We start from the raw sequence: 13827 nt of genomic DNA, 5'->3' as shown, positions 1-13827 counted from the left end.
TTGAGAAGGTTTACATGTCGTAAATCTAATTATAGAGTAGAGGCATAATGATAATTTACTGTAGCAATCTACCAAAATGAACGTTAGCGATACCTACTGAAAATAGTAGGTACTTTAGCTATTGATATATATATGTTACACGAGTCACACACCATCAAGTGTAATGTCCAAAGCCGTAGACTTGAGTGAAATACCTGCTATTTAAAATATATTAAAGGGTATTATTATTATTGTATCTTAAATAACAAGAAGGGTTGGCTTTCAAAAGTTTATTTAAATAAAATATAAATGACATTTTGAAATACAAAATTATTTGATTGTACTTTTTATATACACAAAAATTCGAGCGATTTCGTCGTGACTAGGTACATACACATAAAGCTTAGCCAATAAAATTAAATTGCACTTTATTATTAGTGTACGTAATTATGTGATATAATCTTGAAATGAACGAAACTGCGGTTTAGATTATTGAATACACAAGGGGACAAAAATGTCTTATTTAATAACACTCGATCTCAGTGACGCAAAAACGCAAGGGACGTTGCTAATACTTTCTAGCTCTGAATAGCGTGCAAAATATATCGAGACATTATATCCGTGATGTTGCAAGTAGACACAACTTGCGGGGTAATTATGTATATCGACAATATCGAGTTTAAATGATGAACCATTACCTGAAAATAAGTAGGTTAACTTCGTTGTTTTATCGAAGCGACATTTTGATTGGATGGATTTGATGATTGATGGGTCCAAGTTACAAAGCATGGTCTCGCAACCTGCTTTTCCTCATGTGTATTCAAGCCGAAAGGCATTCACAGACTAGTGAAATAGTCCGAACAGCAGTTCATGTCAGTTTGAGTCTTTATTATAACATTGTTATAAGCATAAAGCAGTTAATTAGCTGTAAAACTTTTCATAACAATGAATTGGACGTAGTATTAAATTTTAAATTATGCGAACTCTATATGACGATGAATGTTTTTCGTGAAAATAATAAATATATTTTTATATAATTACACTTACAAGCTATATCATGATTTATGTAAAATAAATAATACTTAAATTTAAATGTACTGATTGTGAATAACCAATCGAGTACATGCACAAAGACTTTAATAAGCCAAAGTCTTTACAAGTACTTCCAGTTGAAGTCCAATTCGGGACAACCGTTGAGTATAAAATTGTGAGAATGGTTTTATTGATGAGTATCGAATTGCACCTAACTATTGATAACAAAATTCGAAATTTACAATATATTAAATAAGTTTAGATAATTTATTGTAAAAAGTCGGATTTTGTCACTTCCGTCTAAAATAGTATTTGTTTAGATGGAGAACGGGTATTAACCCTTGGTGTTATTAACCACTTAATCATATCTTTAGACTCTATTTAGTACGAGGATCGGCCGGAGAGGTCTTCGAAGTGTTGTGTACCAGGCGGGACGCGGTAGCTCGTGTAGCTGTGGTTCAGGGCGTGCTGCGAGAAGAAACTGGTGTAGTCCTTCTTTACCTGTAACATTAAATCCAAAACACTTATTTTTAATTACTAAGTAATCTAATTTACATAGGTATTAATTACAAAGACTAGCCGTCGTAAAACTATAAATTTTATCGGCTGGGTAGGCTTATACGCCAGTCATACACGGTCAAGTTTACAGTCAAGTCTGCAACGCTTTGGTATGTGAAAGTAAAAAAAAAATATCGAGACCATAACCATATTTCAGTATATTTTTTCATTTTCACTACCCTTAGCCGCTTCAGACTTGACGATATGTTTGATCGTGTGTGGCTGGCGTTACTTAAGAACTGTCTTACTTACTAGTAGCGTAACTGTATCAGTAAGACCTGTGTAGAATTCATTGTAAAAAAAATCGTCATATTGTTTTTTTAATGTTAGCCAGTTTAATGTTAGTTTAGCCTTTAAATTTAGTTTATTAAAAACGATCTAACGATTTTAATAGGCCTCGCAGGCTAGGCTTCGTGGTCCTGTGGCATTTTGCTAACCTTGCCACTCTATAGTTACGCCAATATTGGTACCACATAAGTAAAAATGTAAGATTACTGTCAATTTCAACAGCTATTGTTATACCAACATATTGTTCAAGTCTATGATAATATTGTTCAAGTTCAACATATTGTTCAAGTCTATGATAATAAATATACCCCCTATAACGAATTCTTAAAATATAAGTAGGTATACCTAGTTTAACTGAAGGAGCTATAACATTCAAAATGTTAGAAGGTACTTAGTAGGAAATATTTCTACTCTGTTAATAAATAGTGGTAATGAAGCCCTAAGTCTGTAAGCTCGCGTGCAGTACAATAACCTTAAAGACGTGTGACTATCTACTATTGCCAAATCTACCAAGAATCTACTAGCAGGAAGAATTATGGGTGTCGCTAACAGATGATGAGATTTGATGTTTTAGCCGATTTAAATTAATATGATGTTACTAAAATGCCAATTCTAAACTTTTTATGTTATTTTACGACTACTGAGTACCTACTAATTTGTCAAGAAGTGCTATTATAAAGTTAATGAAAGAATTTTGACCAAACACGTAAGTCATGACTTACTAAAGGGGTATTAAAGTCCGGCATGTCTCGACTTTGTTTCGTCGGAATGCGTCGGTCCCTTAGACCTCGTTCATTGCCAGTAATTCGGCAAGCGAATACTGACGCAGCTAAAACAGAACACGATATCTTTCAAAATTAAATGGAGGATGTTAACTATGTATAAAGTTATTCCTTTATTTCTTTTACTTAAACCATTTTGTGTTTTTTGTATACACCGTTATCTTTATTGTGACTTGTTTATTGATATTAATTTGTTAGGCAATCATCAAAGCTAGGGATATAAAACCAATCCACTGTACCGTTCTCCAAACCTAAATGTTAGATGGAAATCATTATCTGTAGGTAGGTATGTCAAATTCAAATAAAACCAAGCATTGCCGTCTTACCTCATTTTACAATAAGTTTGATTACACTAATTATACTTATTATAAAATGAAGGTAAAAGGAAGGGAAAGGGTGGCAATTGATAAGGAGAATGACTATTTACAGTTTCAGGTTTTTAGGCAGGTAAAATGGTAGGAACGTGTGATGCATGCTTTATGGTAAAACACAGCTTATGATTTCATATTTAACTGTCTTCGAGTCTTCGAATCCAAAAGTTAATTTCAAATATATAAATTACTAGCGGACGCCCGCGACTTCGTCTGCGTGGAATGCAGTTTTTCACAAATCCCACGGGAACAACAGACTTTTTCGGGATGAAAATAAAATCTATTTCCATTGCAATTTTCAGCCAAATCGCTTCAGTAGCCGCTGCGTAAAGGAGGAACAAACATACACACAAACTTTCGCATTTAAAATATTAGTGTGATAGTGTGATGTAATATAGGTATCAAAAATAAATCTAGCAAAGGTGTTTCGTACGTACCTTACGTGGTCTGCAGGCGGGCCCTTTCGCGAGCTGCCTCCTCGCTTCGTTCTCTGCAGCGACTGCCTCCTTCACGGACTGCGGCGGCCATTTCTGATCACCACGCATGTTGACGCCTCCTGTATCAGTTATTACAATATGAGGTAGGTACCAGTAGCGAAGACTGAAATTTTTTTGTAGGTAACCCGTTCATGTGGTTTTTTAGTCTGAATGTGTTTTTGGTTGAGTACGTAAAATTATTTACGTAAAACTAGTGGATTTTTAAAAGGTACCCCGATATGAATTGGGTTGTTAGGAATCATCGCCCCTTGTATCCAGGTACGTACATATTGTACAGAATTTCTTACCAGCCCCTGTGTAGCCAAGTGGCACGTCGATTCTCTTTCTACGATCGCAAACGCTTCGAAAACTATAAAAATGTATGGGAATGACAGATCTTGATCACGTGACTTGTGTATAGCAAATATCATTCGCATACATTTTTCTGTACGGGCTGTACCTATAGACCAGGCGCTGTAACGATGTGAGTGTGCATAATCCGAGGACCGCATTCTGTTTACAGTTTTGAACTCAGAATAGCATGCAGATTAAGATTCTGCATGTTGCGAGGAGGTTTATGGTTCATACTTTTGTTATACCCTACCGCTACCTACCTATGTCGAATATATGGACATTGGACAGAACAAATGCAAATGAATATCCAGTTTTTTATCATGACATTATACCAATAGCAAATTACTAAAAAATCAAGAAAATGTACCTATCACTCTGAAACTACTGAGTGAATTCAAATGAAACTTTCTTTTATCATCAATTAAACATTCCACATCGAGTTTGGCTTTAGTTAGGTAATAGGTACCTACTAGATACGAGTAGATGATTATGAACATTTTTTATATTAAGTAGATGCGTATCTACCTAATAATAATAATGAACGGGATAATAAACTACCGATGTTTTTATGACTTGAGTGTGTGACTTGATATGACCATGGCGTTATTGACTGGAGTCTCAAAAAATCGATATATTTATGTCAAAGTCAAAATCAGACAGAGACAGAGACAGACAGAAGGTTTTTTTTTTGTGGCGGTAGAATTTCCTCGTCACAATGAACTTGGGTAGGTACTGATGCTCAAGGAAACCTTACACTATTGAATGATTTTATAGACTTGAGTAATGTGGCTAGGTAATATTTAATTCTCTCTTTTAGTATATCATAAAGCTTCGCGACAACATTCTTCTAGTGTAATATGAAAGCTTTTACGTGTCGCGAGTCGCTTTTCTAAAGCGCCATGGCTACATAAAAAGCAGTTTTAAAAACAATACTCGTATACCTGCATCGACGAAGAGCCTCAGGCGAAGCTTTACAGGCTGTTAATTTTATAACATAGATACCTACTTATATACCTACTTACGTGTGCAACCACTTTATTTTCCCACGCAAAATACTTTTAATATGATAAGTAGTAAGATTATATTATACCTACCTACATAGATATAGATGCCTATCTCTAACGTAGTAATATCCGTAAAAACGATCAGTGGGGTAGTTTAAGACGCCCTAAGAAGAGTTGAGATCTAACGAGAGAAGAGAAGAAGAGAACTGAGAAATAGAAAACTTTTTGAACATCTTCAAAAGGTAGGTAGGTACATCTAATAATCTTCTGTAAGAAACTTTACTTCACAACCTACTAGGTAGGTAGTTAGGAATCTATAAATAATAATTTTTGAACTTTTAAATAGAGTAGATAAAGCTTTTAAGTAGAGACCTACTTTTATATTAAATCTGTTTTATTCATAGATCTATGCGTCGGTATTAACCTACTCGTAATTTTTTACGGTTTTATTACTTACTAGCGGACGCCCGCGACTTCGTCCGCGTGAAAGTCGTTGTAAACTTTTATCTACCCTACCCTACCCCTGCCCTACCCCTACCCTACCCTACACTACCCCTACCCTACCCTACCCTACCCCTACCCCTACCCTACCCCTACCCTACCCTACCCTACCCCTACCCCTACCCTACCCCTACCCTACCCTACCCTACCCCTACCCAACTCATTATGGCTGCACTTCTTTATTTATTTCCCCCCCTACGCGAGTCGCGTCGAGCGCGGCAACCGTTACACAAAAATAATCCATATAGCATGAATTACTATGCACGCGCGATGGCTTAGCGTCTTTCTTGTATAACTTTGGTGTTTCTTTACCGATTTTTATGATTCTTTTTTTATTGAATAGGTAATAATGTAAACTTTTTTAGTTAGGGATGAGTGATGAGTGTCATAAACATAAGAGTAGACAAATTTAATTAGAAAGCTCCGAACTGCTAAGCTATCGGGAGTTACACGTGCTATTGTGAGTCAACCATAAAAGATAGACATATATATGCTGTTGTGTTTTTATAGATAATTTTAAGGAGAACATTTCTGTCATACATGATTTCTATGTTGCTTTAACCATTAAGGCTGTACACGCGACGGAAACTTAAAAAATTGAGTAACTTCTCCCGTTTTCTCAATATTTCTCTTCACTGCTCTGCTCCTATTGATCGTAGCGTAATGAAAAGTATACTATAACCTGCCCAGGAGTATGTTGAATAATTGTACCAAGTTTCGTTAAAATCCGTCCAGTAGTTTTTGTTTCTATAAAGAACATACAGACAGACAGACAGACAGACAGACAGACAGACAAAAATTTTACTGATTGCATTTTTGGCATCAGTATCGATCACTAATCACCCCCTGATAGTTATTTTGGAAATATATTTCATGTACAGAATTGACCTCTCTACAGATTTATTATAAGTATAGATTAGCTATTTATAAAATGGAAATGAATGAAAATTTAAATAAAACTCTTAACTTAATTAAAATTAATAACAGGTAGGTAGGTATACCTGCTCGTATTAATACTTTAAAAATAAAAACCAACCTCATTTCATAACTTTGATATTTAAAAAAGTTAGTTTGTCTTGTCTTTTCATTCTCTTGAAAATGTTTTCCACCTTGGGCGTAAAAACGACTTTTGCGTGTATGGCCGAGCAAAAGTAACTTTTCCGAGCTGAGACTGAGATGATAAAGTATTACTTACCCTTGAGCGACGCTGTGGCCGGCTGGCTAGGGAACACCGGTGGTGGTTGCTGATGGATGGGTTGCTGGGGACGAAGGGTGATGGTCGCCGGCGGGGGCTCGAACTGCCTCTGCGGTGGCTGGTAGGCGGGCTCCGAGTATTGCGGTTGCGGGGAGTATTGGCCCTGGGGCGAGTATTGGGGCTGCTGGTTGAACTGGGGCTTTTGAGACGTCGGCTGGAACACATTTTACTTAATTAATCTTTTTTACAATGGCTATACTTGTAACACACCACGTGACTGCAGTTCGTTCCATGTAGGATAGTGTAGGTGACAGTTCGTTTCACTATTGAAAGTTTGCCGCGATTCACGATAATAGTACGTATTATGGACGTCATACAGGTAACTGTCACCGTACCCATGCTCTCTGAAAAACACTTTAATGTAGAGTTCGTAATTTCTGATGCCCCGAACTTTTACTTGTTGTATCAGGTGGTATGTCACAAATGTGCTCGCATCATAGATAGGTATTAGATACTTACAAAATGTTTAAACAGTAGCTGTTATTCGTAGAAACTTAAAAATTATTACAAAACAATATAATAGTATGCATGAAATAAAGCGTGTTCTTGTCTATCAAAAAGTATGAGGTGTATCGACGCAGCCATAATAAGCGTCGTTTAGATTCGATTACGATAGATACGATAAATTCGTCGATTAGTAGGTATTTAGAAGTGATATGACAGAGGATAGCTATGCTGGAATAATGGTCATATTTTGAAATATGACTGATATTCCTTTTCTACCTACTTCATATTGTCGCAAACGACAATAGAGAGGATCGAATCTCTGCTGGGCTTTCGACGTTAGCCGATGATTTTTTTTATATCACTCCTGCGTGAGCTTTGATTTACCTACTGTACGCGCGATTATGACAGTTTTTTTTACAAAAATAAACGGATCATAATGAATACAACAAAACATTTAAGAATTTCAATAGTTCGATTCAGCGCTAAACAATATTGGAGCTACGAGTATATTGGCCACAACATAATTCAATCACATTTCAATGAATCCGGTAATTAATTAATATTAACCGTTTATATTGCAATAAATGTTAATTTATAACGATAACTAGATAATTTGTTCTCATTTACATACATACCTATATGACGTTTACCTACTACGTTATAATAAACTTTGAGTTGAAAGAGATTTCGCTCTTTCTAAATGACACTTATAAACAATCACATCACATATCTTTCTAAATAACACTTATAAACAATCACATCACACACCAACAGAATTATTAAGGGCAGAACGTTTATTATATAGGTACCTACACGAGATTTCAATTAGGTATCTGTGCATTTGTTCGAAGCGAGTAAGCAACACCTTGAGCTTTTTATTTTTAGATACAACATTGACAACTTTATTTTGTAAGATATTATTAATATTTTCATGCATTTATTTTTTTACATATAGGTTTAAATTCTGGTAGACGTAGGTAATCGCTTAGATTAGTTACTAATTAGTGCACAGAACCTCTTGACAAAGTTTATGTAGACAATATTGAGTAACACTAGCAAATTAGACATGCGTGCGTCCGCGACGGGTCTGGTCACTCTACCTGCGGAGATATGGGTGCCGGTACAGGCGCCCAACGACCTGGCTGTTGTTTGTAGGGCTGGGCACTAGGCGACAACGGGCCCTGGCGGTAAGACGGGGCGACTGGGGAAGCGCTGACACCCGGGCCTACAGGGATCAGTTTACTCAGCCCTGTGGATTCCTGGCGTTTCCCTTCGCAGTAGGAAGGCTGCGACTGCGCTCCTTGGTTATACTGAGGATATTGGTTCTGGGACTGAGGTGCTTGGTACTGTGGTTGGTATTGATATTGTTGTGGTTGCGGGGAGTATTGTTGCGGTTGTGGGGAATATTGTTGCTGTTGTGGCGAGTATTGTTGTTGGGACGGAGAGTGCTGGGCGTTGTTGTAGTTTGCTGGCTGCTGTAGAGCATAAACGTAACTGATATGGGACATTCGAAACTACAAATACTATAGAGACTAAAGCATAAAATGAATGATCTATTATGAAATTACTAATATAAAACAATACTATAATAATTTGATAAATACCATAGATAGTTGTCTATTTTTAGGTATTTCAATTTAAATAATTTCAATACGATTTAAATAGATTTAAATTCAGTAAACCTACCAGATGTTTCTTCGCCTCGGTTGTTCATGCTATTATTGTGCTGTCTACTACAAGCTAAATGTGCAGCTTTTGTGTTTCCATTTATTTATATACAAATGCTTTTGGCAAAGATAGATTACCTGTTGTGGTTGATGGTATCCGTTGGTTTCGGGCGTTGGTGGCCACACTACTTTCTTTTGACCTGAAACAATATAGTTTTCAGTTATTGCCAATTCAACTTATATAGTTTCCTTTATTAGATTAAAAAATTGCAACCCAATTCCTTTATTCGTGGCTAAAGATTTCGTTATTCGTGGATCTGACTGACCGAAAATGACTCAAAACTTGGAAATTTTGCCGTAATTTTGGAATAAAAAAATGGAATGGAATAGTAAATGTGACACGTAGTGTATAATGAATTAAGAATGTCACTTCTGAATACCACTCTTAATTAAAGAAACATTTAAAAACTTTCAAGCAATAAAAAATTATAAAATTTGGTTAAAAACTTCAATTAATTTGTTTTTTATTTTGTAACTCAAGAACGTATACCATAAAATCCCATTTAGATAACCATTTGATATACCTACGCGGTTTTTGTATCCGCGGCACATTTACAGAACGAATACCCCGCGAATAAGAAGCTGCTATACCTATATATTTTCTTAATTTTTATGTCCTGGCTGTGGTTCTTTGAAATTCTTGGACTAGTTAGATAATGTGTCAGCGAATTAGCCGCGTGTTTCTATCAACGCAAAAGATCTTGGACGGTGTCATCTGGACCACACGTTTTGGTGTGCACGAGTGAGTAACTTATTATGACACATTCCACTTCAAATTAGTTTGGCCCATGGTGCTTTTGGATTTGCGCCAGAGGATCGAAGAAAAAATAGCTTTTTTCGTTCGTTATCAGCTTTATGTAGGTGCAGAGTTTTATTAGAGGAAGAGATACAGTGTATACAATTTGATACACTGTTTTCAAATACGACATCAAGAAATGATCGTGGGTGGTTGTGCGTGAGCGGTCGTTGACTACCGATTATTATTATTGGTTACCTTGGTAATTCGTATATTTTGAAGATTCCAAGTATTTATTTCCCTATTGCTCCACATTTTTATTTTTTACACAAGCGTCTTGTATATACTTAGTTAGACTTACAATAGTTCTTAGCACGAGATATCGCAGTTTACGTTTTAACTATTAGCTGGGAAAATTAACTGCTGTTAGGTATCTATAAGTTGTTATTCCAAGGCACTTGGGTTACGGAAATATTGTTTTTTCACAAGGAAATTATTGCACGCGGAAAAAAAATATTGTAATGCTTCAAGTGTTGTATAGGTACCTACATAGGTACTAATATTATAAAGAGGTACAGTTTGTGAGAATGTAGGGTAGGTACATTACATGTAATCTCTAGATCTAATGAACCGATTTCGAAAATGTTTGCCAATGGAAAGCTACGTTACTAGAGTGTCATAGACGTTCATCCTCGTATTTTTTTTCGTATTCCCAATTGAGAACGAGATCTGCGCGGGTGAAACTGCTAGGCGTCTGCTAGTTGATAATTAATCTTCTTATGACCGAGTTTTAAATTGTGTAGGTTATAGATACGACCGTAAATATTTATCGACTTTAAAAAAAGGAGGAGGTTCTCAATGCGACGCGTTTTTTTTTATTTTTGTCTTAAACTTAAGCCGATTAAATCATGAAGTTTTAGGATCTAAAGACAGTTCGTTCCCGTGGTTCTTTCAGAAACGGCTTTAATTAAAACGTCACTGGTTTGGCACCGCCCTCAAAGTGTTCAGAAGGTAGCACATACCTTATTATATTTCGCTTTTTAGTTTATTTTTGTGATTTTAAAGTCGGTTGAATTTTTTTGCTAGATTTTAATTATTATGATTGTTTTTTTTAATGTTACGTATAAAATGTTGTAAAGAAATGCTTATCAACTTTCAGTTTCGCCTGTGAAAATTTTAATTATATTATGCTAATATGATAGGTAAAGTCGAAAACTTGAAATTAAAATTAGGAGAATTCCAAACGTCCTTGGTCCTAGAAGTTTTTTATTTATCATCAATTTCAATCAATATCAAGTCCTACCAAACTCATCTATGGATACGGGAATTTCCAATAAACCTAGTCAGTCATTAATTAGTATACCAACCAACCAAAGTTTCGCAACTTGGAAGATATCACAAACTTAACCAGATAAATAAGTTAGGCATCTACCGCATGCCACGTGTAACTCTATCCTACATAAGGTCGCATAGAGTATGACATTTAGACGCTCGTTCTATACCTAGTTTAAAAGTAAAAAGGTTCCTAAGGGCCGGTTTACGCCGGCTCCAACGGTCCAATATACGAGTGGGACCAACGTGTTACATTTTAGGTCCACAAGTTGGATAAGTAGCATTGAGGTCATTGTTAAGGCCAAAGTGTGAAGTCATTACGCATTACTCGTACATATCCGAAGGGAAGAGTTAAAGAATCGTTTCAATAGGTATGAAAAGGATTTATAGAGTGGCCTAACAAAAGCAAGCGCGTTTAGATTTAGACGGTAGGTTATATTTACAAAACAAGTTGGACAATAATTACCAAAAGAACTACTTTTTTATCCCGGCAACATTAATTTCAATTTGACACTAGAGTAATTCACTAACTTTGACGTATGTTAGTTGACATATACGAAATTGAGATTCTATGTAACGAATGTCATCCGATTCCTACTGACAATCTTTCATGGATATCTTAGGTAAGGTAGATGACATCTCAGTTGAATTGATGTTTTAATAGATTGTTAATAAAAACCAAATTACTGAATAGGTCAGCTGTTCAAATTTTGAAGCGGTCAAGCGGACATTTTTCTAGCTAAATCCACGCATGAGCTTTTCTCTACCCTTTACAGTAAAAAAATCTGTTGTACGAAAGTTTAAGTAGGTAGAGGCGTAAATAAACAAACACATGGACTTACAATATCGATCCGCATGTCACTCCCGCCGCTGGCAAGTCGGGACTACGCGCGCGTCGGCACTCGCCAGGTGAAATAGCACAAATAACTACAAATTATATTTTCAGACACCGCGCATCTATGCGCACCGACTCAGTCCCGCCTTTCAATTTTTAGCTATTACAACACCAAAACCTCCCCTATCATAATAGTAAGGGAGCGGGATGCTAAATTTGCAGTTAGTTAGACAGTTAATTTTAGTCATGGGCACTGATTACATTTGGTACATTAGATGTAGGAAATATACTATACTCGGTGGGACTTTCAGCGGTGGGACTGAAAAACTGCAGCCTTTAAAATTTTGATTACTTCGGCTTAATAAAAATTATCAGAAAATATTAGCGATTATCTTTGATATTATTTCCTTCAAAATAAATGAAAAATTAACTGCGCTTGTGACTTGAATACTGAAATATAAGGGTTATATTTTGTAATTTTGGAACCCCACTCCATTATGTTACGGCAAATCATTAGATTTTTGAAATGCACATCTTTTAACTATCAACTAATCGAGTTTATCCATATCCATATCTGGATAACTGTTGGATTACTATTTTTCAAGTTACTTTATTCTTTGGTTTCTTAAACGCACTACCAATATTAAGAACTCATGCTCGATGGAGGTACTCAACAACGTGCAAGGTATAGTCTCTATGTTCAACTGCCACGCTTGAGTAACTGCAAAAATTCCTTCTTCGGCTCCCCTACTACTACAAATTATATTTTCATACACCACGCAACCATGCACATCGTCTCTGTCCGTCTTTAAATTTTCAGTTGCAAAACCAAAACCTCCCCTATCATAACGACTTCCGTAACTTCTTTGGAAAGTTAAACATTGTCTTTTAGCTTTCACCCCTTTCAATTAATGAAATTAATTTGGAATGTGTATATAATGCATAATTTCCAAGGATAATAAATTAAAGGGCTTTCGTTTTTCCTTGAAAAATAAGTTAAATATTAAACTTAGATTCATTTATTAACCATAATTAAAAGGTCTATAAATTGGATTAATATTCTAAATTACTTAAAGATACCTATATAAATATTTATTTTAATTTATTTAAGGTATAAATCTTTATAGGTAGCGAGTCGCAGGGATTCGCTGGATGCAGGTGGCTCAGTATCGTGATGATTGGAAGTCCCTACAAAAGGCCTATGTCCTGCAGTGGACGTCCATTGGCTGCTGTGATGATGATAATGATGATATGAGGTAGGTATAATATAATAGAAATGATAATCATACGAATTCCGGTATAAGACAACATACGATTATAATTTCATGTCTTATTCGTGTTATTTAAGGGTTATCATATTTATCGATAATATCCTCGTAATTTTTAATTATCTTGTTCAATGAACCACATAATACAAGTACCTACAAATTACGATAATATAGCGAAAAGCGTCGCCATCGGCTATAATTATTTGGGCAATTTTCCCCCAGTTATCTCATAAGACGTAAATAAAAGGTTTAAGGCAATTTTCGTAACATGGTTAATCAATGTTTATTTCCTAAAATGAAGGATCAAAATATTAGAGATCATTAAAAAAATCATCTTGTTTGTGACAACATCTAGGACCTTTTGTTTATACTGTTATTAAATATTTATGTATTAGTAATATTTATCTTAGTAAATATTTCTGTAGTTATTTTAATGTATATATCCACGATTTCGCGTATTATTAGAGTTTGTTTTATAGCGCTAAGAGTCTATGTAATCATTTATTTTTTTAAGGCTAGTGCTTGACTTGACTAATTTTGATAAAACAAGACGTTTGTTTTGAAAACTACTCTACTTATTCTACTACTTTATTACCTCAGTTTGTATTAAAAAGTCTGAAAATAAAAATGCATATAATTTTCCTATTTAGTTATTATGTTTCTATGAAAAAATGTCATCCGTTGCTTACCTACTAGTGGATAGCACAAAGTATATAAGTAGAGAAAGAAGTTTAAAATAATTCGGTGACTTTTGCGTTGTGTTGATTAACAGTGTTATTAAGATGTAAATAGTAGATATACGTATATTCTCTAGCATTACAGATGTATACAACGCAGATGGTACAGTACAGATTTAGTTCTTGAGTCATTGGCATTGATACC

General features: G+C 35.3%; 1 protein-coding gene across 8 annotated transcripts in view; it reads right to left on the bottom strand.

Moving 5' to 3' along the window:
* Nucleotides 1-254: 254 nt before the first annotated feature.
* The window catches only part of LOC112042856 (uncharacterized), a 35892-nt gene continuing 22319 nt past the window's right edge, over nt 255-13827 (bottom strand). For 4 of the 8 annotated variants that reach the window (XM_024078032.2, XM_024078036.2, XM_052884765.1 and 1 more), the window contains 5 exons: nt 8853-8914; nt 8148-8522; nt 6541-6754; nt 3448-3566; nt 255-1512 (listed from right to left, as the gene is read on the bottom strand). In XM_024078032.2, the coding sequence (XP_023933800.2) occupies nt 1393-1512; nt 3448-3566; nt 6541-6754; nt 8148-8522; nt 8853-8914 (890 nt within the window). In that variant the 3' untranslated portion in view covers nt 255-1392. Of the gene's footprint in view, nt 1513-2579; nt 2687-3447; nt 3567-6540; nt 6755-8147; nt 8523-8852; nt 8915-13827 lie in introns of all 8 variants that reach the window. The other 4 variants (XM_024078033.2, XM_024078037.2, XR_002886637.2 and 1 more) reach the window with 3 other exon arrangements.

Source organism: Bicyclus anynana, chromosome 12 (genome assembly GCF_947172395.1).
Source record: "Bicyclus anynana chromosome 12, ilBicAnyn1.1, whole genome shotgun sequence".
In the NCBI taxonomy this organism is placed as follows: Eukaryota; Metazoa; Arthropoda; class Insecta; order Lepidoptera; family Nymphalidae; genus Bicyclus; species Bicyclus anynana.
The sequence above is the reverse complement of the archived record's forward strand: the minus strand, read 5'-3'. Positions and strand labels throughout refer to the sequence as shown.